General features: G+C 31.4%; 1 protein-coding gene across 2 annotated transcripts in view; it reads right to left on the reverse strand.

The window, feature by feature from the left end:
* Nucleotides 1–13,755: 13,755 nt before the first annotated feature.
* LOC129914647 (hemicentin-1) overlaps nucleotides 13,756–24,795 on the reverse strand; it is a 195,462-nt gene continuing 184,422 nt past the window's right edge. For both annotated transcript variants that reach the window (XM_055993988.1, XM_055993987.1), the window contains exons 13-16: nucleotides 23,067–23,288; nucleotides 19,027–19,311; nucleotides 15,209–15,330; nucleotides 13,756–15,105 (exon numbers count right to left, since the gene is read on the reverse strand). In XM_055993988.1, coding sequence (XP_055849963.1) covers nucleotides 14,416–15,105; nucleotides 15,209–15,330; nucleotides 19,027–19,311; nucleotides 23,067–23,288 — 1,319 coding nt within the window. In that variant the 3' untranslated portion in view covers nucleotides 13,756–14,415. The remainder of the gene's footprint in view (nucleotides 15,106–15,208; nucleotides 15,331–19,026; nucleotides 19,312–23,066; nucleotides 23,289–24,795) is intronic.

Below are 24,795 nucleotides of genomic sequence, written 5' to 3' on the forward strand. Positions count from 1 at the left end.
TTAACCTGTGGCTACCGCTTCAGCCGTCTACGCAGCCACAGATATTATGTAAATTGTTGTTACACACTGTGCAATATCCATCTTCCTACATACTTGTTTTTAGATTTCATTAAAAGTTCAGTTCACCAGTTCACCAAAGTCTTTATTTTTGAGTTCGAGTGGATATATTTCAACAAAGTACTTAATATCGATATTGAACTTAAACGAACACAAGCGTTTTAAAAATTGAAATAAACCACGCGAAATAATAATCAAGAATGACAGATTGAGTGAATTGTCTTCATTGTCTACATTGTCGACTTCATTGTTTACATTTTCGACATTGTCTGCATTGTTTACACAATTGTAGAGGACGCGTAGAGGAACAACACTGAAAAAAAAACCATTGATTTTAATGGAAATATCGTAAACTTTTCTAATTTTTCAAAAAAAAAAAAAAAAAAAAAATACCATTTCACCTAAGTATTTTTTAGACTGCTTAGATTCCTGCTTTTTATTGTAATTGAAACATTTTTTACTAACCTTCATTGCTGTACAATTTTTGTCCTAGTTTTTGTGAGTGTCTTTCAAATTTCGATGCGTTAAAAGCCAATCGAATCGGAAAATATCTGTTTTGGTTATTGTGTTTTGTGTATCTCTTTCGACAAAGTTATTTGCTGTTGTGAATTATGAACTTAATTTGAGTCGAAAGCAAAATTGTAAACGAAAAAGAACTAACGGAAAAACAAAAATATAGTTCACAAAGAGATTCACAATACGAAAATTCATTTTTGGTGATTGACTATCGACATAATTTGTCTATTCATTAACGAAATAGAAACGGAGTTATGAAATGAATACCAGAGTTATGCGCGACAGAGTTATGCGTGTCAAAGTTATGAAAAACTGAAGTTATGAAAAACTCAAGCTATGAAAAACCGAAGTTATGAAAAACCAGAGTTATGAACACCAAAGCTATACAACATGGTTGTGAGAGGCCACAAAGCTGGCCTTAACAAAAAAAATTCTAACACAGGTGTTTTTTTTTTACTTATTCTTCAGTGATTGTATTAACTGAATTTTGTACACATAACTGTGCACACCATAACCATATTTCTTTGACTCAGTTCCCTTAAGTTATGGTCTTGATCCCTTAAATTTCTTTAAGGTTGAGATGGTTTTTGTTTCAGCTCGTTGCACAAGATAGGACCAGAGTCCTATTCCTATATGACACATCTATACACTATAGACCATTATATGTTGCGGATTAGTTGTTAGGAAGATGCGGGAATGTCCCAAATATATAGAACTCTCTCTCTCTCTGTTCTTAAGTCACACATGGTGTATTTCATTCTGTTTTGCAAGTTTGTGTGCGGCGTCAATTTGCATACGAAACTATTTAACAACTGACGATGTAGCAGTCTTTTGGCCTTGTTTTAGGTAAATCGGTTGGACGGAACATGCAAAAAGACCTTTGGGCGTTTATATAGGATTCGGGACAAAACTTGTCAAACAACATTCAGGAAAATAGAACGTGGCCATGATTTATAGTACAAAGGGGTGGATTTTAAAAAATGTTTGTTCAAGATCATCATCTTTGACGAAGTTCTGAACAAGCATAGATAATGTGAGAAATATTTTTTTAAATTTTATTTTGAGTGTTATTGGTACTTATAGGTTATGTATGTATGTGAAAACGTAAAATTGAGTGTAGTTTGCATGTTGGTGTTATTGTGTTATTGGTGTATAATTTTGCTTATGAAACTGGTATGTACCAGAAGTACCTACTTTTAGTAAAAGAAAAGAAAAAATTATCTTTAATAAGTAGGTAATACACTCCACCCAAATAGAGATTTGACTTTTATTCGCTACAGCAACTGAGATGAAATTGAATTGGAAATAGATGAATGGGTGAGGGATATCGATTTAATGTTCCTGTTTTTTTTTTTTTCTATAGATTTAAATTTGCCGCTGTTGCCGTTTTGATTTTTTAAATTTAATTAAGTTTGCACAAAAAAATTTTGCTTAAATTTCACAAATTTACTAATGCCATAAGATTGTCTAGGTAATTAAAGGAAAACAACTATATGGAAGTGAAGGACAATCATCCATCGTTTAGGCGATAAATGCAATTTTCTCACAAATTGACTTCAAATACAAAAAAAAATTTGAACACAACGGCAACACCTACAATATTTAAATATACATTTTTTTCATATTTGTAGAATTAAAAATTAAATAAATTGGAGAAATGGGCTAAATTCACAAACTCATCACTGCTTTTGCATCACAACTTTTTGTATGAAAAGAAAACACTACCTTACCTACAAAGCATCACGTTTGCACCAGAAATATTTTTGATGCAAATGTTTGATGCGTTAATGAATTCAGCCATTGTTTTTTGAAAAAAATAATTTTGTTAAAAAAAATTAATTTTAATTTAAAAAAAAAACAATACGAAAACATCGGCAATTTATATAAGCTATAGACTTTAAAGTATTTTTAATTACCGACGTTTGAAAAAAAAGATCATCAAAATCAGAGCTGTTCGGCGGGGTTCCCTAATAATTTGCTTTAGTTACTCGACCAACATATGAATAACGATTTTGACACTTTGAACTTGTAGCTGTAAATATGCCTAATTAAATTTAACTACCCTTGCTTTGTTTATTTTAAATTTTTTGTATAAAATATTGAAAAATTCTGAATTGAAGCAAATATTTTCTTAGTCAACTGAGAGAGAAAACAAAAAATAAAAATGTTTGTTTGTGTGTAAAAACTTTATTTATTTAAGAGGCCCTTGCTTGGAAAAAGCTTTTAAAAGCTTGCAAGGGCAGCCTTACAATGATTTTGAAACTGAAATAATCAGCCCTTTCCTGAGTTTTACGTGGAAATTTTTCCGCCGGGAATATTTTTGTTCGCCTAAAATTTGGAAAGCTATAGTGAGTTTCACTCGAACTGAATTGACATTTTCCTCCAAACTAGTTTCAAAATACGGGTAATTTTCCTAACGTGAACAACTTTTCGCCCGGAACTCACAATATAGACCGAGAGCCGACAGCATATTTTGGCAGTTTTGATATAACCGAAATTCGAGTGTGCACCAGTGGCGTACGTTGAGTCACCGGGGCCCCGGGGCAAGACTAAATTTTGGGACCCCTTTGATACTTGGGTGCCCCTTAGATACAAAAAAAAGTACGTATAAACCATACATTTTTTTTTGTATAACTTATTTATTTTTAGGTTTATTTTAATGTTTTAATATGTTCGTAATGCACTTTGCTATACTTACTTAAAATTTCTATCATAAAAGTAGTAAATACTTGTACTAGGGACCCCCAAAATTAAATATTTAGAGACCACTAAAATAAAAATTTGTTTAGCTTAGAATTGATAGTTCTTGGGGCCTCTGTTCTGAAGTAATATGTACATGTACACAATTGATTTTCCAACATCAAACATAGTTTATTTCTTTTGGGGCCCCTGAAAAATTATTTTTGGGGCCTCAAAATTAAGTGCCTCTAAGGCCCCTAAAATAAAATTTAGTTTTTTTTGGAGCCAAGAGTTAATAGGTATGTTCTGAAGTAATATTCGGAATGCCACCAATAACGTAATGTTTTTATTTTGGGCCCTGATGTATTTATGTTGGGGCCCCTGAATTGATATTTAATTTTCCATTTGATTTTTTTGAACCACTGAAGTAATAGCTTTAGAGGATCCTCAAATAATATTTGTCATGCCATCAGAAAATTTGATGAATAATTTTGGGCTCCTTACTTATAGATTTTGGGGCCCACAAATTAATATTTGATTGCCTCTCAACTAACGGGGTTAATGAAAAATTATTATTTGGGACCCTTCAGATAATATTTTTGGAGCCCCGAATCCATATTTTTTGGGGCTCCTAAAGTAATATTTAGTAATCCATCAACAAATGTAATTTATTTTAAGAAAACAATTTTTTTTTTAATTTAATTTTGTTTGACGCCCTGAAGTAAAGGCTTTTGGGGCCCCTGGCCTGAAATAGTTTTTTGCTTTTTTGAGGAACCTAATGTATTATTTGTGGTTGCAAAGATTTTTCAAGTAATATTTTTTGGGGCCCTGAGATAAAATTATAATTTTTCTTTTAAAAAAGCAGCTTATTTTTTTGGGGCCCCTGGGGTAACCTTTTTATTAAATCAATATATATTGAGTGGCTACCAATGATACTGAATGACATAATTTGTCTCCCTTGTATCCGAAGTGATTCAAATACATTATAATTTACTTCGTAACTCAATTTCTGCTAACAGTTTCCTTCTCTGCATTTTCTCCAAAGGGGGCCCTGGGGTCGGTTGGGGGCCCCGGGGCGCCGCCCCACTTGCCCCAAGGGAGTGTACGCCCCTGGTGTGCACATATCTAGATATGCACCACAGTATGTCAACGGAACAAGTCTGGCAGTGATCTTTTTCAGCTTTCCCTTGCCAGACGCATCCAAAGTGCAGCAAAAAATCAATTTTTGGCGTTTTGGTATAACCGAATAAATGATACACCAAAAAATCATAAAAAATCCCTTGATTTCGAATCTGTGGGTACCGCAAGTTTCTTTTTCAGCTTCCCCCCCGCCAGACCGCTTTAAAGCATTTTTAAGTGCATTTTTTCTAATAAAAAACCTAATTACTTATTTTCTGTTAGGTATAACCGTATGATGGTAACAAATTAATATTCTATGTCTATTCCAAGTCTAGAAAATATAATTTTAAGCCAGCTATTTTTCAGCCTTCCCTCTGCCAGACGCCCTTAAAGGTTTCCCAAACAGGTTTTTCCATAGAAAAAACACCTAGTTTCTGGTTTTTTCTTATAAAATTGAAATAATATTTTTTTGTTTAGAGTAACCATATGATGGCCAAATATTAACTTTCTCTGCCTTTTCCTGTTTTAGAAAATGTAAGTTTAAGCCAGTTTTGTTTCAGCCTACCCTCTGCCAGACGCCCTAAAAGGTATCTCAATAGTACGGGAAAGTTAGATTTTGCTATATGGGGCATGGGGGTCTGGGAAAAAATCCGAAATGCATTTTGTCTTCAGGGATTAAAAGAGCATAAACCCAGGGATCGAAAGAGTCTAAAACCACATTTTGTACAACCGCACCAAGAATCATTTTGTTTGTCCCTTTACAAAAAATTGCAATTTTTTTAAGTTTTTTGCCTACAGATCGAAAACGGTCTGTCAAATCGAAAAACCAATAACGTAACAAATGAAGGTAATTAAAAGATCTACAACTTTTACAACGAACAAATTTTTTAAAAAACGCTCAAGTAAAAGAGATATGACAAAAATAAGAAAATCACTTTTTGACGTGTTTAAAAAAAAAAACACACAAAGGGATAATCGAAAAATGTTATTTAACATATATATTGTAGAAAATTAAATTATTTCAAGTTTGTCATACATTGTTTTTTTTTTTGTAGGTTCAAAAATACGAGAGTTATGTGAAAAACTAAAATTTAAATAAAAAAAAAAAAAAATGGCGGCCAAATGACTCTGAGTGCGATTGAACAAAATTTGGTTTACGACTCGTGTGTTTATGCCTTTCGAGCCCTGAAGTCAAAATGCATTTCGGATTTTTTCCCAGACCCCCATGCCCCATATAGCAAAATCTAACTTTCCCGTACTATTGAGATACCTTTTAGGGCGTCTGGCAGAGGGTAGGCTGAAACAAAACTGGCTTAAACTTACATTTTCTAAAACAGGAAAAGGCAGAGAAAGTTAATATTTGGCCATCATATGGTTACTCTAAACAAAAAAATATTATTTCAATTTTATAAGAAAAAACCAGAAACTAGGTGTTTTTTCTATGGAAAAACCTGTTTGGGAAACCTTTAAGGGCGTCTGGCAGAGGGAAGGCTGAAAAATAGCTGGCTTAAAATTATATTTTCTAGACCTGGAATAGACATAGAATATTAATTTGTTACCATCATACGGTTATACCTAACAGAAAATAAGTAATCAGGGTTTTTATTAGAAAAATGCACTTAAAAATGCTTTAAAGCGGTCTGGCGGGGGGAAAGCTGAAAAAGAAAATTGCGGTACCCACATTTTTGAAATCAGGGGATTTTTTATGATTTTTTGGTGTATCATTTATTCGGTTATACCAAAACGCCAAAAATTGATTTTTTGCTGCACTTTGGATGCGTCTGGCAAGGGAAAGCTGAAAAAGATCACTGCCAGACTTGTTCCGTTGACATACTGTGGTGCATATCTAGATATGTGCACACTCGAATTTCGGTTATAATCAAAACTGCCAAAATATGCTGCCGGCTCTTAGACTAATAGAGGAAAAGTGAAATTCAATTTTCCGGGTGGAATTTTGTTCACGTGAAACTCACGAAAAAGCTTAATGTAAATTTGTATTTGGTTGGTATTTATAAAATCCACTTATAATCCTCAAACTTTAAATTTTTCTATTAGCCCAATAACGGTATGGGGCCAACAGCAACTGCGTGGCTAATTAACATAATCATTTTTAGCAAAAAAACAAAACCGACTTCCATGGATCAAAACTGGGCTTTATGGTTTTTAAAATAGTTACTATGGCTAAAAGGGACCACACTGCAGCCACCAGCTTTCCAATACAAAAAGAATTATCAAAATTGGTTCACTCAGTCCAAAGTTATGCGGTAAGAAACATAAAAAAAAAAAAAAAAATACAGACGAATTGAATACCTCCTCCTTTTTGGAAGTCGGTAATAAAATAAGGCAGCTGGTTGAACATTAAATCTGTTTGCTTCGGTATTTTATTTACGAGTATTTCACTACATAATTTTTCGTGGACTCCTGGAATTTTTCAGAGGCCTCGGAGTATCGCCCCGACTGCCCCAATGATATAGGTAAATATGTAAGCACCTGTTTTTATGGTTAAGAGCCACACTAATGAGGACCTATTACATTGTTCACGAGGGGCTTCAAACGCTCACATAGTACGGCAGAGAGGATCTTATAGGCAATGTTAAGGAAATTGTTTCCTCTGTAGTTGTTATGATTGCTGACTCCAAAATTCCAACAAATTTCGAAATATTTTTAACTTTTTGTCATTAAAAAAAAAATCATGTGTGCAATTCACACGTGTTAGAAGTGAAACCTTAAAAAATCATTTTTCTTGCAAAGAAAATCGAAAAAACCTACCTTTTTTTATTCCAACAACCTATAACAAATTTTATATCACCTTTTATATGACGCTTCAATAATGTATGTACCATGCCCACCAAAAAAGTAAGAATTTTTTAAAGCCAACCATGTCGAAATTTCAAAATGAGACAACGGTACTTTATTCACTGGTGGCTGATCTGATCATCATCGGCAACAGATCTCCACAAGTGATTTGAGGTATTTTTCAATTTTTTTCAATTTAAGATTGTGTAACTTGTAGAGCACGTACCGTTATGTGTGATATATTAAATAAAAGATTATGTTATCAGCAGGGATAGGATGTTGTGGAATTTGCCTTTTTTTCTTGCTTAATCCTACAACATTATAAATTAAAAACAAACACGTTTCACGTCCCCCTCGTGCCAAATATATGTATTTTATTTTGCCTTTTTTTTTGCCTTTTCTTTCGTTATTGCCTTTTTTGCCTTTTCTCCTGTTATTGCCTTTTTTTTGCCTTTTATTATGTTTTATATCTTTTTAGCGTCTTTAAAGTAATGCCTTGAAAGATATGTAAGTTCCGATCGGAACGGGCCATCGTTTCTCCGAACGGATACCTCGATAGGCCTGAATATCCATATTTAGTATTCACTAATTATCCCACACAAACAAATTCGAGTGAAAAGATCTACCTATGCAACTTGTTTGTCTGCTATTGCTACCATTTATTGCCTTCTACGTTCGATTGCGCGGCCGGCAACCGACACGTTCAAAAGCTAACTACTCAAGCTAACTTACGCCTGTACGCAGCTGAAGCGAAACGAAAAATTTTGAAGTCTCCAAAGTCAATAGCGAACATATTAAAGAAAAAATATCACAAATAAAAAAATTCAAGAAAAAACGTCAGAAAATAAGTCTTAAAGCAAAAACAAAACAAATTTAATTTCGTTCAAAATTTCGTGAAAATTTCGTATGGAAAATTTCGTTTCGCTTCAGCATCAGCTGCGTACTAGGATTTACTCAATTTACAATATTCATGAATGCATATCGTCGCCCTAGTATTTAAGTGCCGTATACGGCATTTTTTGATTTTTAGTTAATATATACATAGTTAAAATTTATCTTTTCTACATACATGTAATTGGACATCTGAAATTCGTTTAGTATTCAAAATATTTAAATTTGTGTCCAAAATGAGTTTGCCGTATACGCCATGAAAATCAGAAGCTTCTTTTGTTCATACACGTTTGTACGTCAAAAAAAAACATCGTCGTTTGTACGTCAAAAAAAAAACATCGACGTATGTATGTCAAAACAATTCTCAAAATTTTCATAAATTGCAATACAAATTTTGACGTAAATGCTAAAATTTGGTGTTTACGTCAAACAATACGTGAATATCTCAGCAACGAAAAAAGATAGAAAAAAAGAATAACTGATTTGAAAACAGCACCCTCGAAAAAAAGTGCTTTAATTTGGCTCAACTCGTTTCTACAGATGTAGAGAATTCTTTTAGCCCCTTTAAAGTACTCTTAAGGGACAATCACAGGCGCTTGTTACCTGAATTTTAAAAAAAAATCATGATTGTTCAAATTACTACAATTACTTTTTATATTTCATTTTTTCTCTCAATAAATGCCTTTTTATGCCTTTTTGGGAGTTTTATTTTGCCTTTTTTTAAGTTTTTAGGTCCACAAGATCCTATCCCTGGTTATCAACATGCGTATTAACGTTAAATCAAATTTGTATGTGCATTAGATCAAAAGATATAACGTGTGTAGAAAAAGAACATTTTTTTACCGTTATCTCAGAATTTTGAATATGAAATTAATTGAAATTTTGTACAATTATAATTTATTTAATTACCTATCTACAGTACAAATTTCATTCATCTACTATTAAAACAAAAAAGTTATAACAAGTTGAAGTCGTGTCGCGTTTTCGTTTCATCTTGTTTCAAATCACTACGATACTAAAGAAGTTTTCACTTCAAAATAGTTAGGTAAATGAAACCGTTTTCGGAGATTTGAATTTTGAGATATTTGTTTGCCACCCATGCTAGCTTACCCACTGCCGGGCCTGATGATCATTACCTGAGCAATTGTATGAACTGACAGCATCTGACGTTGAGAAACTTTTGAAAAGTGCAACCAAAAATAAGAGCATGGTAGTGCGATATTTGCTCATATCGACGCAAACGACGCAAACGACGCATATCGACGCAAACATACCTAACAGCATCGTTAAAAGCAACAACAAGCTTGTGCTGGAAATGTGAATTTCATTTGTGTTTTCCTAAAATGCTTCAATTTATTTTCTAAAACTCAAGTCAGTAACATCGAGAGTCCCATAAAGCAAGGATCCCATCTTTTTGCTCTCGTCTGGAAATGTGACTTTTCTAAAAACTTAATGCACATCCTTGCCTTAATTTTAGTTAAAATAAAAAGAAAACACACAAAATATTTGTTTGAAATATTTTTATTATTTTTTTTGTTGGTTTTATATATTTTTGTTTCGAAATTGTTTTTTTTATTACTGTGTTATTTCAAATAACACCTTGTTACATTTTTTTATTACGATGAGATTTTTTTCTGTTTTCTATTCTTCCATATATAAATCACTGTCAAGAAAATTATGTTTTTTTTTTTTGTTTTTCTTTCTTTTTTCTTAAAATTTAATTTTAATAATTAATTTATTTTATAGATAAAACTTTTTATTTATTTAAAATTAGCCTAACAATTAATTTATTTAGTTACATAATTTTCAGTTTATTTTATTCAATAGTCAATTGGTAATTTATAATTATTATCTAAAATTGTATCTAAATTGTTTTTTTTTTTGTTTTCTCATTAATTTTATTTAACTTTTATTAAATTTTGGAATTTTTTTTTTTCTTACATGTTTTTATTTTTTTATATTATTTAAAATGTGTCTTGTTTTTGCATTGCATTCATAATTACATTGTTTTTTTTTTTTAATTTTAAGAAATTGATTTTTTTATTTTTAATTATTATATTACAAGTTTTTTTTAAAAAAATGTTAAATTTGGGTTTAATTTCTATTGAGTATTGTTATATGCTTTCTTGTTATTGAAATTTTGTTTGATATTAATTTTATGTACAGATTAATTTACTATTTTTTTTTTGTTTTCTTATATTAAATATGAACATCATAAGTTATGATAGAAAGTTGCAATATTATGCCTGAAGGCGATAATCTATATATTGTTTTCTGATTTTATTATAATTTTTGTTTTGTTCTGTAAACATTTTTGACATTATGTTTTATTGCAACATTATATTTTTTAATTTTTTTATTTTTTTGTAGAATGATTTTTAAGTATTTTTTTTTGTTAAGATTATTAAAAGAATATTTACAAGTTTTTTTGCATTTTTTTTTTTTAAGGTGAAGTTTTGTTTTTTATTTTTTTCTTGAGAAACTTTACAATTAAATTGTTAAAGTTTATTGTTAGCCTTATTATAAGGAAGGAACATTTAAATCGTCGTATCATCATTGAATTTGGTATTTTTATACGTTTGAATTTTATATCATATAAATATAATTTTTTTTTTTTTTTTTCAAAATTAAAACAAAATATAAGAATTATTTTCTTTTTTTTTCTGTTAAACTAGGGTTTGATATTGCTTACAAATGGTATTTTCTTCTTTTTTTTTTATTTGCTTTTTACAAAATTGACTTATAAATTCAATGAGAGAGTTATTGAAAATTTTGTTATAATATATTTTTGAAAATTAATTACAATAAATAGATAATATTCGTGATCGGTCACAACCTTTAATGCTTAGCCTTTCCCCAGTGTAAGGAAAACTTAAAGATAAAATAAAGTCTTAGTTCATCAATTTATAATTTTTTTTTAAATGTCTTCAAATCGACAGGATTACTAAGGTTTGTTAAAACTATTGTGTTCAGGGCGCCCAGAAAAAAATTTTCTTGTCTACCCTTTTTGTGTTTAACCTCTGATTTACTCTTTAATTTTTTGTCGAAATGCTTACTAATTTGTTCTACCGAAACAACTTCTAAGTGACCATGTTTTATTAATCCAATAGAAGATCCACTTTTTCAAGGAACGATGGAAAATGCAGCGTCAGGGTCGGAAAACAACTCACCGATACCTTTGATGTCGAAAAAGGTTTTTAGCAAGTCGATGAAGCATAATCGTGCGAATTCTTTAAAATCATCCTTTACAGAACTCAAACGTCAACACCAGAGGCACCATTTTTCTAAAGTCTATCTGCTTGCTATATTGACATATTCAGAAGAAAACAGCGTGATGTTAGTGGCACTTTTGTGAGCATCGAAGCGGAAGCGGCAAAAATGGATTTAACAATCAATGAGAGCAAAATCAAATATACGCTGTCCTCAAAAAAAGACACTCAACATCGACGTACGGGTTGTACATTGTACAAGGATACTAACCAAGCCAAACGAGTAAAAGTGTAGTGACGGAGATGGCCATCTATGTAGATGTGGAGCGCATGCAAAACAATGCTCGGCCCCGGAAAGTTTTTGACTCCAACCGATAGAAATAGCGCAGTAAATGAACCCCTTGTAAGGTGGTACGATCAAATGGAAGTAGACCTCAATCAACTTGGCATTCAATCATGCAAAATTTTAATACAGATTTTCGTCAGAGGAAGGCAGAAATAAAATATCTTAAGCATTAGCAATGTCAGCTTCGAATCAAGGCCAAATTCTACTGATAACGCATCTTATGAAAGAGAAACAGTTTTTTCTTTGAAATAATTATATTTCCTTAAAATTTCTAAAAACTTTGGACACAAATATTTCGGCAACCGAGTCTTGAAAAAACGTTTGTTTTTTGTCTTTAAAAGATCGTTAAGGACCTTAAATATTATGTTTAACTTAACCCTTTCAAACCCAAGCTATGAAAATCAATATTAAATAATGTTTTTTCGGTATTATCGGGTCAAAAACATCACAACTAAGAAATATGAATAGCAAAAAGTTATTTTCCGAAATAATAAATAGCAAGACTAATGTGTTTTTCTAATGATTTTTGCAAAAAAAAAAAAAAAAAAAATGTGAATTTCAGTTTCTTTATCGATAAAAAAAATAAAAGGTATGATATTTGACTAACTTTTTGTAATAATCCGGTAACTATTCATTATTATCTTTCAATTAAGCCATCGTAACCTAAAAAAATTGTTTACGAATTTTAAAAAAAATGTTACATGAGGGTAACGCTGGGTCCGAAAGGGTTAACTATATTTTGATTTCGAAATTTTCAATTTCTTCAAATTTGTTTCGTTAGCCAAAAACCAATAATAAAAAAATTTCCTTAGAATTACGACTTAACGATTTTGTTTTTTTTTTTAGTCAAAAAATTTCAAGGATCCCAGTGCTAGGAACTTTGGCTTTTTAAATCTATAAAATATCAAGAAAGTTCGAACTAACTTTCGACATAAATACATATTTCATGAAATGGTTTTCAGTTTTTTTTTTTCAAATTTGATGTTAGTACATATTAAAATAAGAAAAAAATTGTCCTGTCTTCGTGTTTTTAAATCACAAGAGATCATTAAAATTTGTTAGACAAAAAAAAATCGACCTTTTTCTTATAGATGCCATAGTCAGAACTGGTCAAAAAAAAAAAAACAACACTCGCAGTACCAGCTCTTGAATGCAAAAGGATCATCACAATCTTTTAAACCAGTCGAATGTAACTTACACTAAAAACATTACATTCGAATTAATAACCTCCTTCTTTTTTGAAGTCAGTTATCATGAAAAGCTATTAAGATCAAGTTCCTGAGATAATTATAATTTTGGGAGTTTTGTATTTTGAAATTAAAAAAGAAGATGTTAAATTTTTTCTTATCAGTTTGTACATTACAGCTGCATCAATGACTCTTATCATTATCTAAAAAGTTTTGCCTTTTTATACTTCTCGAAACACTTTTTAGAGCATTTTCTCTATTTAGACCATAAAAAGTATTTCGCGAGGTTGATCGGTACTCAAATACTGTTTTTTTGAGGTTTCTGATGTAATTGATGTAGGTACTGTAGTAAGCTATGAAAAAGGATTCTGATCCTCTGGGAAAATAAATTGTTCCATTATCAAAGTTGGAGGAAGTGCTGTCTAAACTCTAGAGCTTTTATTGTATCACAAACTAATAAAGGGCTTGTAATTGTTATTCGATATCAATGTTACAAATAGTAATTATAATAACCGCTAGCGAATAACTTTAAGGATACTTCATTATGTTAACAGTTATTTAAATATTAATGAAAAATTGAAAACCATAGAACAAAAAATCAAGTAATCCGAGTCTATCATCAAATCTCCAAAACAATAAGCATTTCGACTTAAACAAAAAATTAAAAACAAAAAAAATAAAAAACAATTTACACAAATTGAATAGGTACCTTCTACAAAAAATTTGTTTAATCATCTATTTTTATCATCAACATATCCCATATACAAATATGTGGAACGGAAGATTATAATTTTGACAAAAAAAAACCTCTCACACAAATCGCTTAAAATACCTGTGGCACAATAAATCAATTCAATTTGTTATTATTGTTCATATCCAGAAATAAAAAAAATAAAAACAAAACAAAAAAAAATATTTATAAACCAATTTGGAAAAGCATTTTAACAAATTTGCCTCACATTGTGCATATCATTTATGTCATAAAATTTTAATTTGTATTTTACATAAAAAATTAAATTAATATTTCATTTCTATACAGTAGCAAGCAACATTGGCCACCTTCAGTTGATTGTTCGCACAAATATACATATGAGCATTCACGGTCACCGGTCAACTTTCCCACGTTATAACACAACGCATGTTAAATCGATTTATTTCCGATATAATACATAATTTTTTTTTGCTATCAACTACAACACTACTATACAACACGATATCGATTGTGTGTGCTTTTTCTTTTTATGAAAGGCGCCAACTTGAAAGGGGATATTTATATCAGCATTTTTTTTTTCGTCCTGACCCATCATCACGATATTTGATCATAACACATTAAAATTTGTACAGAAAAAAAGAAAAATGTGAGCATGATAAATATTTTTTGTTTTTATGCGAGGAAGAGAAAAGTATATATTTTCTGAATTATCTTGTTCTCATTTTAATAACATGTATAAATTTTCATTACAACGCGTCTGGAAAAACAACATATCAACTGAAGGATAGGGATAGTATAAGGGATGGACGGGAGGGGAAAAGCAGAAGCAGAGAGGCAGAAAAATACAAGGAAAAAAACACGAAAATAATCGTTGAGGGGGGTCTAGTGGGTAATAAATTAAAATTAAACACAACTCTCCTGCTGCGAGTACATTAATGGCGTTCGTACAGTAACTATTTCCCGAGAGTACGATTTGCCCATGCCCGGCACCACAGCTGCTGTAGGGCTTCCAATAGCTGCCACTATGCCTGTGGCACTACCTAGAGACTGTTGTTGTTGTTGTTTAAGAGCCATGTGGGTTGGAGCCGGTGAAACACTGCCACCCACTGCCGCCGTCACCGGATGCCCTAGCGTCATCGCGGCATGCTGTTGTTGCTGGTGCTGCTGCTGTTGCTGCTGGTGGTGATGATGATGCGGCAGGGTGTGGTATCCACCAGGATGCTGTGGCATAGCATAAATGGCCACTGTTCCGGGTGACACCGTCGACGGTGTTCCCTGCGACACGGGCGATGATATACAGGGCGGGAAGGGTGATGTGGATGAATTTGACCCCGAGGTGCTGCCTTGCGTCTTATAGTGATCTATTTGAGCGTATATCGTTGGTTCGTCAAAATAATCATAAGCGGGTGGTGGTGCGGCCATTTTTGTTCTATTCAGTGTACTAGTGGTTAGATTTGTGGGTGGACAGTTGGGCAGCAGTTTTTTGGTGCTGCTGCCACTGCTGCTACTTAGCAGCATACTGCTACAGTCTACTGATACAGATTTTTTTGGCGGACCGGTTAGGGAGAGTTCAGCATAATGTAGTTCATCGTCCTGTTTAAGAATAGAATTCAAAAGAAAAAAAAAATGAAAAAAGGACATTCTTAGAATCTCTATCAAGGACATATTTTAAGGTTTAACTGTGCGGGACACATACCTTTGCTGATTGATATAAACCCCGGTCGTCTGATGGGTTGCACGTGATTTCCGCTTCACTGGTCGTAGACAAATGTCCTGATGGCGTTTGTGTTGCTGATTTCTGTTTGTATTCGCCATCGACTGTAAAAAGGGAAAATTAAATAAATGAATGGCGATGTATTTCTTGCTTCCTTAAAATGTTGTTGGCGATGTGGATTTGAACATCTTTATGTCTCCTTGATTTTTATAAAAACTTTATAGGTACATAGATACAGGGTGTTAGGACAAAAACCTTATGAAATGTAATTATAGTCAAAGTAATGAGTAGAAGTGTTTTTCAAAAGTTTAATAGGAATTACAAGATCAGTTCTCAACTGGTAAATTCAGAAAAGAAGGAGGCCTAAAACAAGACCTATCCCGACAAAAAATGATGATGGGTTTTTGCATCGAAACAGGTAAAAAGGTCTATCCATTTTTGTAAAAAAAAATAGAATTTTTTTTTTAGTTTTTCGAAAAAAATTGCATTTTCAAAAAATTGAGATTTATTTTTTTTTAAGTTTTTCGAGAAAAAAAATGCATTTTCAAAATTTTCCTCCAAATTCATCGAATAAGACATCAAAAGCAAGGTCTTTTTAGTTTCTATTCATAACTGAAAACCAAAAGTTTTTCGGTGGTCTGGTCGCTGAGTTATTTGCAATCGAAATATTTTTTTTTCTTTCATTCGGAAGCAGATACTTTCGGATCAAAGTTCCGAAACAAGTTTTGGTTTACAGATATGAGATCACATTCAATAGGCCAATGTATTCAGCTAAAAAATTTAATTTTTTAAGATTTTCGAAAATTATCCAAGGGGTAGGGGAGAGTGGGGCCAAATGTAACACTTTTTTCTAAAATCGATGGTTCTCCTACAAATTTGAAAGTGGGTCAACCACACCTTTTTTAAATTAAAGACCCATGTTTTAGCTCCAAGATCCATCATAAAAATTAAGCAAAACATAACGGTAATGTTGAAAAATAAAGCTTCCAAAAAAAAAATCGTGTTGTTTCAACTTACCCCACATACGGGGCAAAGTGTAACACATACCGGGGTAGGTTGTACCAAAAACTAAAAATAAGCGAAAAATACCTTTATTTGTTTATATTTATTTATTTTTAATTAATAACAATAAAAACAAACCTCAGTCATGAAATTTTGGTGCAAATTTGTAAAAAGTAGAGCAAATCCAAGATTTCCAGAGAAAATTTGACAGTAGTCTTAAATAAAAGTTATTCGAATTCATAAATTGTTTTATAAGCTTTATGAATTCAAGTGGTGGTTCAAAAATGTGTTTCCAATTTCAAAATAAATACAAATTCAATTACAAGCATTCATATTCAGGGTTGTTAATTATATTAGGTAAACAATTTTTCAGTATAGGTAGGTTTTTACATGGTACAACTTGCCCCGGAAAAATGTTACAACTAGCCCCAGCATGAAATTTGGCACATAAAATCAATTTAAAAAAAAAGCGAAACTGATATAGACAAAACATATACACGCAATTTGAGCCAAAACACAGTTGCATATGACAAAAAAACACTTAGCACTCTATCTTTTTCGGGTAAAGAGGTAGACCAAAAATAAAATTTAAAAAAAAAGTTACAAACATGGATTTTTTGGGCACCACTAGTGTAACTTCTCACCCTGTCGTCTAATCTTCATCTGTAGAAAATGTGCCGGTAGATATGCAAAAATTGAGAATTTTTCTCCTTTACGCGTTTCTTAATATTGAAAGGAACATCGCTTTTTTTAGCTGTTAATTCTTACCCCTGTTACATTTAGCCCCACTCTCCCCTACCCCTTGTCTAAAAAAAGGAATTTTCAAATTTTTTCTCCAAATCAATCAAATAAGACATCAAAAGAAGGGACTCTTTAGACTCTATTCATAACTGAAAACCAAAAGTTTGTAGGAGTTCGGGTTGCTGAATTATTTGCAATCGAAATATTTTTGTATTTCTTCATTCGGAAGCAGATATTTTCGGATGAAAGTCCCGATACAAGTTTTGGTTTACAGATATGAGATCACAGTGAATATTCCAATGCATTCAGCTAAAAAAATTACAAATTTATTTTTTAAGATTTTCGAAAATTATCCAAGGGGTACCCCTTCTCTAAAAAAAGGAATTTTCAAAATTTTTCTCCAAATCAATCAAATAAGACATCAAAAGAAGGGACTCTTTAGACTCTATTCATAACTGAAAACTAAAAGTTTGTTGGAGTTCGGGTTGCTGAATTATTTGCAATCGAAATATTTTTTTTTTTCCTTCATTCGAAAGCAGATATTTTCGGATAAAAGTATCGAAACAAGTTTTGGTTTACAGATATGAGATCACAGTGAATAAGCCAATGCATTCAGTTAAAAAAATTACAAATTTATTTTTTTAGATTTTCGAAAATTATCCAAGGGGTACCCCTTGTCTAAAAAAAAAGAAATTTTCAAAAATTTTCTCCAAATCCTTCGAATAAGACATCAAAATAAAGGAGTTTTTAGACTCTATTCATAACTGAAAACCAAAAGTTTGTAGGAGTTCGGGTTGCTGAGTTATTTGCATCCAAAAAACTGAAAAACTCCTTCCAAAAGTTATACTACTCGAAAGTAAGAAGCATTTCTGAAATATTAGTAAATTAAAGAGATTTTTTAAAATTATAATTTAGTAAAAACTAAAAAGCGATAGAAATTGTTTACGTTTATAATTGAGACATTTTCTTCTTATTTTTCTAAACAAAACAAGAATGGACGACCTATTCGAACCTGATCGAAATAGTCCTTTTTTTTGGGAGTATTGGAATAAATAAGGTTTTGATACATAGCTTTGAAATTGAAAACATGTCAATATTTTAATAAGCTTCAGTAAAAAGTGATTTTCTTAAGTTTTTGTTGAAGAAAATCTGATTTTTATTTGCTCTATAGGGCAAGTATTGGTTTCGTGTAGAAAAAAAAATCGAGGTTTTAATCAAAACCAACATTACGATGATGAAGAAGATCAAAAAAGTGGTTTTCGTCATGCCGTCCGTCGGTCTGTGTGTGCGTCTGTGCGTCTGTGCGTCAATCTGTACATCGAGCTAGGGCCTAAACGGGTGGATGAATTTGCTTGAAACTTGGTACAGATGATTTTTACGTAATTCCCTAGGTCAGTTTTTTTTATTTTTTTAATATCTCCAATTTAACGCATATCTCCCATATAACGTTTTCGAGGTATTTCAAATTTCTCGAAAACGGCTCTAACGATTTCGTTTAAATTTGGTGTGCGCAGTACTCTTATTGATTCCAACAAAACTGCGTTTTTAGTTTTTCTCAAAAAATGCCAAGAGCGGAAATATGGCGTTGCCGTTTTTCAAAAATTGACATGTTTTTTAAGTCCATATATTTCATCAAAGCATAAGTCAATTTTTTCAAAATTTACAGACATCATAGGTATTGAAGTGTTAAATGTAAAAAAAAATTAAAAAAAAAAGTTTTTCAAAAAATTTTTAAAAAATTGAATCTTTTTAACTTTCGATTTTTTTTTTGTTTTTATTTTTTTTTTTTCTTCACAAAATCTTAAATTTCCAATAGATATTTAAGATAAAGATGCTTTGAACTACAAGAGCAAGTACGTGCGACCCAGTCGTGCATTTTATTTGTGAATGATTTAGGGTGAATCTATTTAATTGACCAGTGTGTTCTTTTTGCACCCGATTATTTTTCTAATAAAATCACTTAATACATATCATTTCATAAAATAATAAATACATTTGATTCCATAACACCCTATCTTTGTTATGTTAAAGTCTGCTTTATAAAATAATATTCTTACCTTCGTTGTAGGGCACAACGTCTGGATTCTTTTCATCGTACATCTCTTCAGAATGACTCAACGGCAAGGAGATTTTATCCTTAATTTGTAAATTGCCTGGACGTGAGAATTTCTGATTTTGATGTTGGTATTTTTGTTGTTGTTTGTGCGAGCGTAATTTCAATGCAGCTATTGTGCCAATTCCAATGCAGACAAGTGCAACCAAGACTCCAACAAATATTCCAACCGATAGGATTGGTGTTAGCTCAAAGTTTGCCTGAGATCCTTTATATGAGGTGAGTGCAACTGAAAAGATAAATACATGTATCCAAAAAAGATGAAGACAATTTTGAGTGTTTTTTTTTTTTTGTTTTCTAGAAATGAAAATATTCTTAAATTGTATACATAGATACAGGTGTGCAAGTGTTTATATGAGTATCTACTACAAATAAACAAATATGAAAGGATTAAAATTTTACTTTAGATGTATGAGAATGTTGCCGAGTCATGCGATATTTATAGTTTTTTGTGCTTTAGCCTTATACCTACTTTTTAGATTAGACAAGTTTTTCTTAGGGAATTATAGTGATTGCAAATATTTTGAGACCTGAGCAGTCGTTCATGTTCGTAGTTGCAAATAGCATAACGATGAGTACGCTTTATGGGATAAATGGTATAAAAGGAATGTTTAATTGTGAAAGTACCTACATTCTTTTGAACAGTGATTTAAGAAATGTTCATTTATAATTTTCTGGATTGCTTTTGAAATCAGTAGGAAGTCACTTTTACTTCAACTTAGAGAAAAAATGATTTTAAAATTGTGAGAAAGGTATAATACTTAACCGGATTGTATGTATCTGATATTAGAACCAGAAAGCTAGCATTTGCAACGATATTAACCATATAAAATGATATGGTTAATAGTATAGAAATTTTTTGGTATTCCAATTTCAAGTAAAGGTATTGAATCCAAAATTATAAAATCCCAAATCTGAGAGAAAGCAAAATTTTGATGGCAAACGAGCTTCGACAGAGATAGCTTTGGGCGTGGATTTCCGGCTGCTGTCAATGCAGTTGTCTCCTGTAACACACCGGTTTGAAAATTCTTGTTTTAATCGGACGAAAAGGAAACAATTTTTGACATTTTGCCCACTTTGTAAAAAGATGTCACATTTCCAAATGATCTTGCAAAAAACTATAGAAACGTTTTGAAATTTCGCTATCTCCTGCAATTTTTTCAACACTGAAGGGCGGATTGAATCTTAGGTGCTTGTATGACAGCTTTTAAACTCTACAGACCCCAGCGGATAATAATTACAAAGTCACTATTTCTCTTCAATGGTTTTTTTGTTTTATTAAAAAATGTTGCTTAATCAAAATACCTACTTATTTACCTTGCCCTCATAGCTTCAAAGGTTTTAAGTAAAGCGTTGAAAACTCTATGATTTTCTTTGTACATAAGCTAGAAATCCCGAATCAAAATTATGGTTAGCTGCAGTTTTTCTGAAAATTGATTTATTTAGGGTAACCACTTGAAATTAGTCGCATCCTGTAGCGGTGGATTCCCTGATAACAAAAACACACATGGCAGGCATTTTAAGTGGGGCCAAAACCTCGGCAGACGGTCCCGAAAATGCAGTTTTTCTGAAAACTGATTTATTTAGGGTAACCACTTAAAACTAGTCAAAACTAGCGGTGGACTTCCTGATAACAAAAATACATATGGCAGACATTTTAAGTGTGGCCAAACCCCCGGCAGACGCTCTTGAAAATGCAGTTTTTCTGAAAATTTTCTTTTACTTTTTAACATAACTCGCGTATTATTGGACCTAGCAGAAAAAAATTTATAGCAATCATGAAGATAATAAAATTTCCTACAGAATATGTTAAATCAGTTTTTTCGATTAAACCTTCGGTTTAAGAGTTAGGGTGTTTTTTTTTAAACATGTCAAAGAGTGATTTTTTTATTTTCGTCATATCTCTTTTATTTGAGCTTTTTTGAAAATTTCTTTGAAGTAAAAGTTGTAGATCTTTTTATTACCTTCATTTATTACATTAACGGTTTTTCGATTTGACAGACCGTTTTCGATCTGTAGGAAAAAAACTTCAAAAAGATTACAATTTTTATATAGGAAAAAGGTTCTGCATAGTACAGAGTAATTTGCATTAGATGTAACAAAAACCTAGGCTTGTAGGTTGCACTCAACCAAGAAAAAAATCGTATAGGAGGGGGGTATCTGTCCCTCTTTTTAGGCAGGGAGGGGCAAAAAGATTGCAATTTTTTATATAGGAAAAAGCTATATAAAAAACTGCATTCTTTTTGCAATCCCTTTTTTTTCAAACCTGCATGGTTTGATTATGCCCAGAGTTAGCCAAGGATAGCCTAAGATTTTTTTTTCGCTAGCCCACCTTTAGTTCTAAAATTATAATGGAATTATTTTTTTTTTTCACCTCAAAAATCATAAAAAATATTTTTCTTATTAAGTTTAAAACTGGTTGGTTTTGCACTGTGGTTCGTTTGTCCAACTTTTTTTTTCTTTATTCCACTATTTTTTTTAAGAGATACAACAAAAAAAAACTTTTTTTCATTATCAGAAATCGAAAAAATTGTGAATATTTGTTCCTGTGAAAAAATTGTTAACTTTAAAACCGTGGTTTGTGGATAGCCTAATTTTTATTTTCGCTATCCCACGCTTAGTTTTAAAATTATAGAAACATTAGTTTTTATTCACTACAAAAAAAAGTACGCATACACCATAGTGACCGTTTTAATAATTTCGAAAAAGTAAATCCACTGGTGTGGGCACTGCACCTCAAATGTTGTTTATTTGACTTAGAATTCTTACTTGATTTAATGCAGTCCATATAACATTCCTGTTAAGGAGCTTAAGTTGATTTGTTTCATTTCACCTTAAAAACCACAAAGTACAAATATTTTTTCAAGTGTAAAAATCATTGATTTTTTTGATTTGCCATACTAAACCTAGAAAAGCTACATGCTTAGTAAAATCTATCCAAACATTTTTTAAAAGTAACAACAAATATAAAATGGTGTGTGAAATGATTTAGTTTTTAGTACACGAATAGAACTTTTTAGACCTTTCTCAACTAATCTTGGTAATTCCAACAAATTACATTTATTTTTTGTTAGCCCACCTTTAGTTAGAAATCATTTGCAACACTTGCTCTATACATTTCACGTATTTCTCTTATAATACACGAGTAATACTAATTTTATTGAAATCTATATTTCTTTTCTCTTTTGAAAGGTAAACTCACCCTACAAAGCAATTTAACAATAAAAAATGATATCTTCATCGTTCAACTTTGTTTAATGATACTATACCACCGAGGAAGATCAAACTACAAATTGTATATGACAAGTGAAAGGCACCAAGAGAGTAGTTTTACAACTCTACCTTTTTTTTTTTAATGCACATAAATATAAAACCAGAGAACACAAACAAAAATCAAGTCATTATTTATTCCTGCCAACCAACTTAAAATAAAAAAAAAAAAAAAATAAAACAAAAAGAACAAGAATATAATCATCATCCTTGTCTTTGTATATCCGTTCTGTGTTCATTTTTCCCATCCCCTTCCCCATGGACTTTGACAGAGCAAGACAGGAGAAACAAAAAAAAAATTTCTACAAAAAGATTTTGTATCCACGAATAAGTATATATATCGCAAATATGCAAAAATATGTTTTTGTTTCATTTCTTTTTCTCTAATTTTCTACTGTTTTACTTTCTCTTCTTTTGAGCAATGAAAAATTCATAACAATTTTATGTCATGAAATATTCATAAAATATATCTCTACCCCAAGAGCACTCGACTTATCCCATATAACCCCCCCATCACCCAACATGGCTTCCAAATTTTTAGTGTGCAAAACTGAACACTGAACTGTGAAGGATAAGGAAAAAAACCGGGGTGGCAGGGGTTAGTGGAGGTAGGTTAGGTATGGAAAATAAAAATTTTGACTGTGTTGGTTAAAAGCCAAAAATATTATATATCTTCAACTGCATCAGAGCTTTGCAGCTTCAAACTTTTCTTACCTGTTTGTTTTTCAGCTGCTTTCAGTGTGAAACCCTCCAAGATGACAGCCTCACTGCGACCACGTAAGTTAACCGAATACACAAAGATCTTAAAAAGCCGACCAGAGTCTAGATGTGTCACACTTAGAATGGGATATTTCGATGAAATATTCGCTTGCAAATTGCCACTATGCTGATCAAATATTTCCATAAGGAACCATTGTCTAAGGCCACCATCAAATCCTGCAATGTGAAATAAGTTAAAATAAAGAAAGAAAAACTAAAATTAAATATATATGGAACACAGGGGTAGAATATATACGAATTTTTGATGAGATGAGATGAAATAAGATATCATTGATGCAAACGAGGAGAAATAAAAAGTTAAGACACAAGATGTTTTTTTTTTTCGCTTTTTCTTTCGATTTTTTGGTCTTTGCTCATCCGATTTAAACTTTTCGAAGACTTTTCGAAAGACGTGTATTTTGATGTTTTGACTTGAGTTTTTCTTTTTCTGAGACATTTAGAATTTTTTTGTACCTTCGTTGGTTATAGTTACAGTCGTGAATGAGAAATTATACTTATTGGACTAAATTTGATAAAATTAAATACACAGAGAAAACAGATCACATAGAATTAAGCGGATCACACTTTAATTTAAGCGGATTTCTGCATTAATTTCTTGGATGCGCAAATAAAATAAAAAAAAAAAAAACTGGCAGCCACCAAGGATCGAACCTACAACTGTTGGGTTACTAGGGGAGTGCATTATCATCGTGGTATCTCACTGTTGGAAATGAGTATGTTAAACTGCAAGTAAAAGCTAAAGTGTGACTATAATTTTAAAATTTTTATTTTTTGTCGATATTTTTAAGATGAACATTCGCATTAAAATAAGATGAAGTTCACATTAAATTTAACTGAGTTTAAGTGGAATTAGAAGGTGGTGAGATTTAATGTGCGCATTATATTAATTTGAGATGACATTTTATTCTCCGTGTAGGCATATATTTTTTATTGTATAGAGATTGTGATGATTATGATTTATCGGACACCAGCTTACCCCGGCTATTCACATTAGACATCTATTGAAGAAGCTTTTTAATTGCCTTATACTTGATAAGAGACCTTATATTGGTTTGAATTAATGTTTCTTCTCTAACCTTTCTATCAAAAGCTCTTAAAAGCTTGTTGGCGAAATAATCTGAATGTTAATACATACAAAAAAATGTATGCAATCTATATTTGGTAACATTTTGAATGCTTGATTGCATGAGTGAAAAGAGTAAAGAAAAAGTTTTTACAAAAAAAATTTAAAATCCTTATAGACGTTTACCATTAACCCTTTCGAACCCAAATTATTAAAAAAAATATTTTAAGTATTATCGTGTCAAACACATTACAACTAAGAATTTTGAATAACAAAAAGTTATTTTCTAAAATAATAAATAGCAAAACTAATATGTTACTCTCATGTTACATGTAAGTTACATACACTGACTATGACCACCAAAAATGCCGGATAACTGAGAAAATAATTTTTTTTTTTTTATAATAATATTTTTTCTTCTAAGCTGTAAAACAAGACACTTTCTGCATTAACATTTTGTATATATTTTTTTTTTAAATTATGACCATATAAGAAAACTTTTAGGAAAAAAAAAGTAAATTTCAGTCCCTTTTTCGATAACAAAAAATAAAAGAATGATATTTGACTAAGTTTTGGTACTGATACAGAAACTAGACATTA

The sequence above is a fragment of the Episyrphus balteatus genome, chromosome 3 (genome assembly GCF_945859705.1).
Source record: "Episyrphus balteatus chromosome 3, idEpiBalt1.1, whole genome shotgun sequence".
Lineage (NCBI taxonomy): Eukaryota > Metazoa > Arthropoda > Insecta > Diptera > Syrphidae > Episyrphus > Episyrphus balteatus.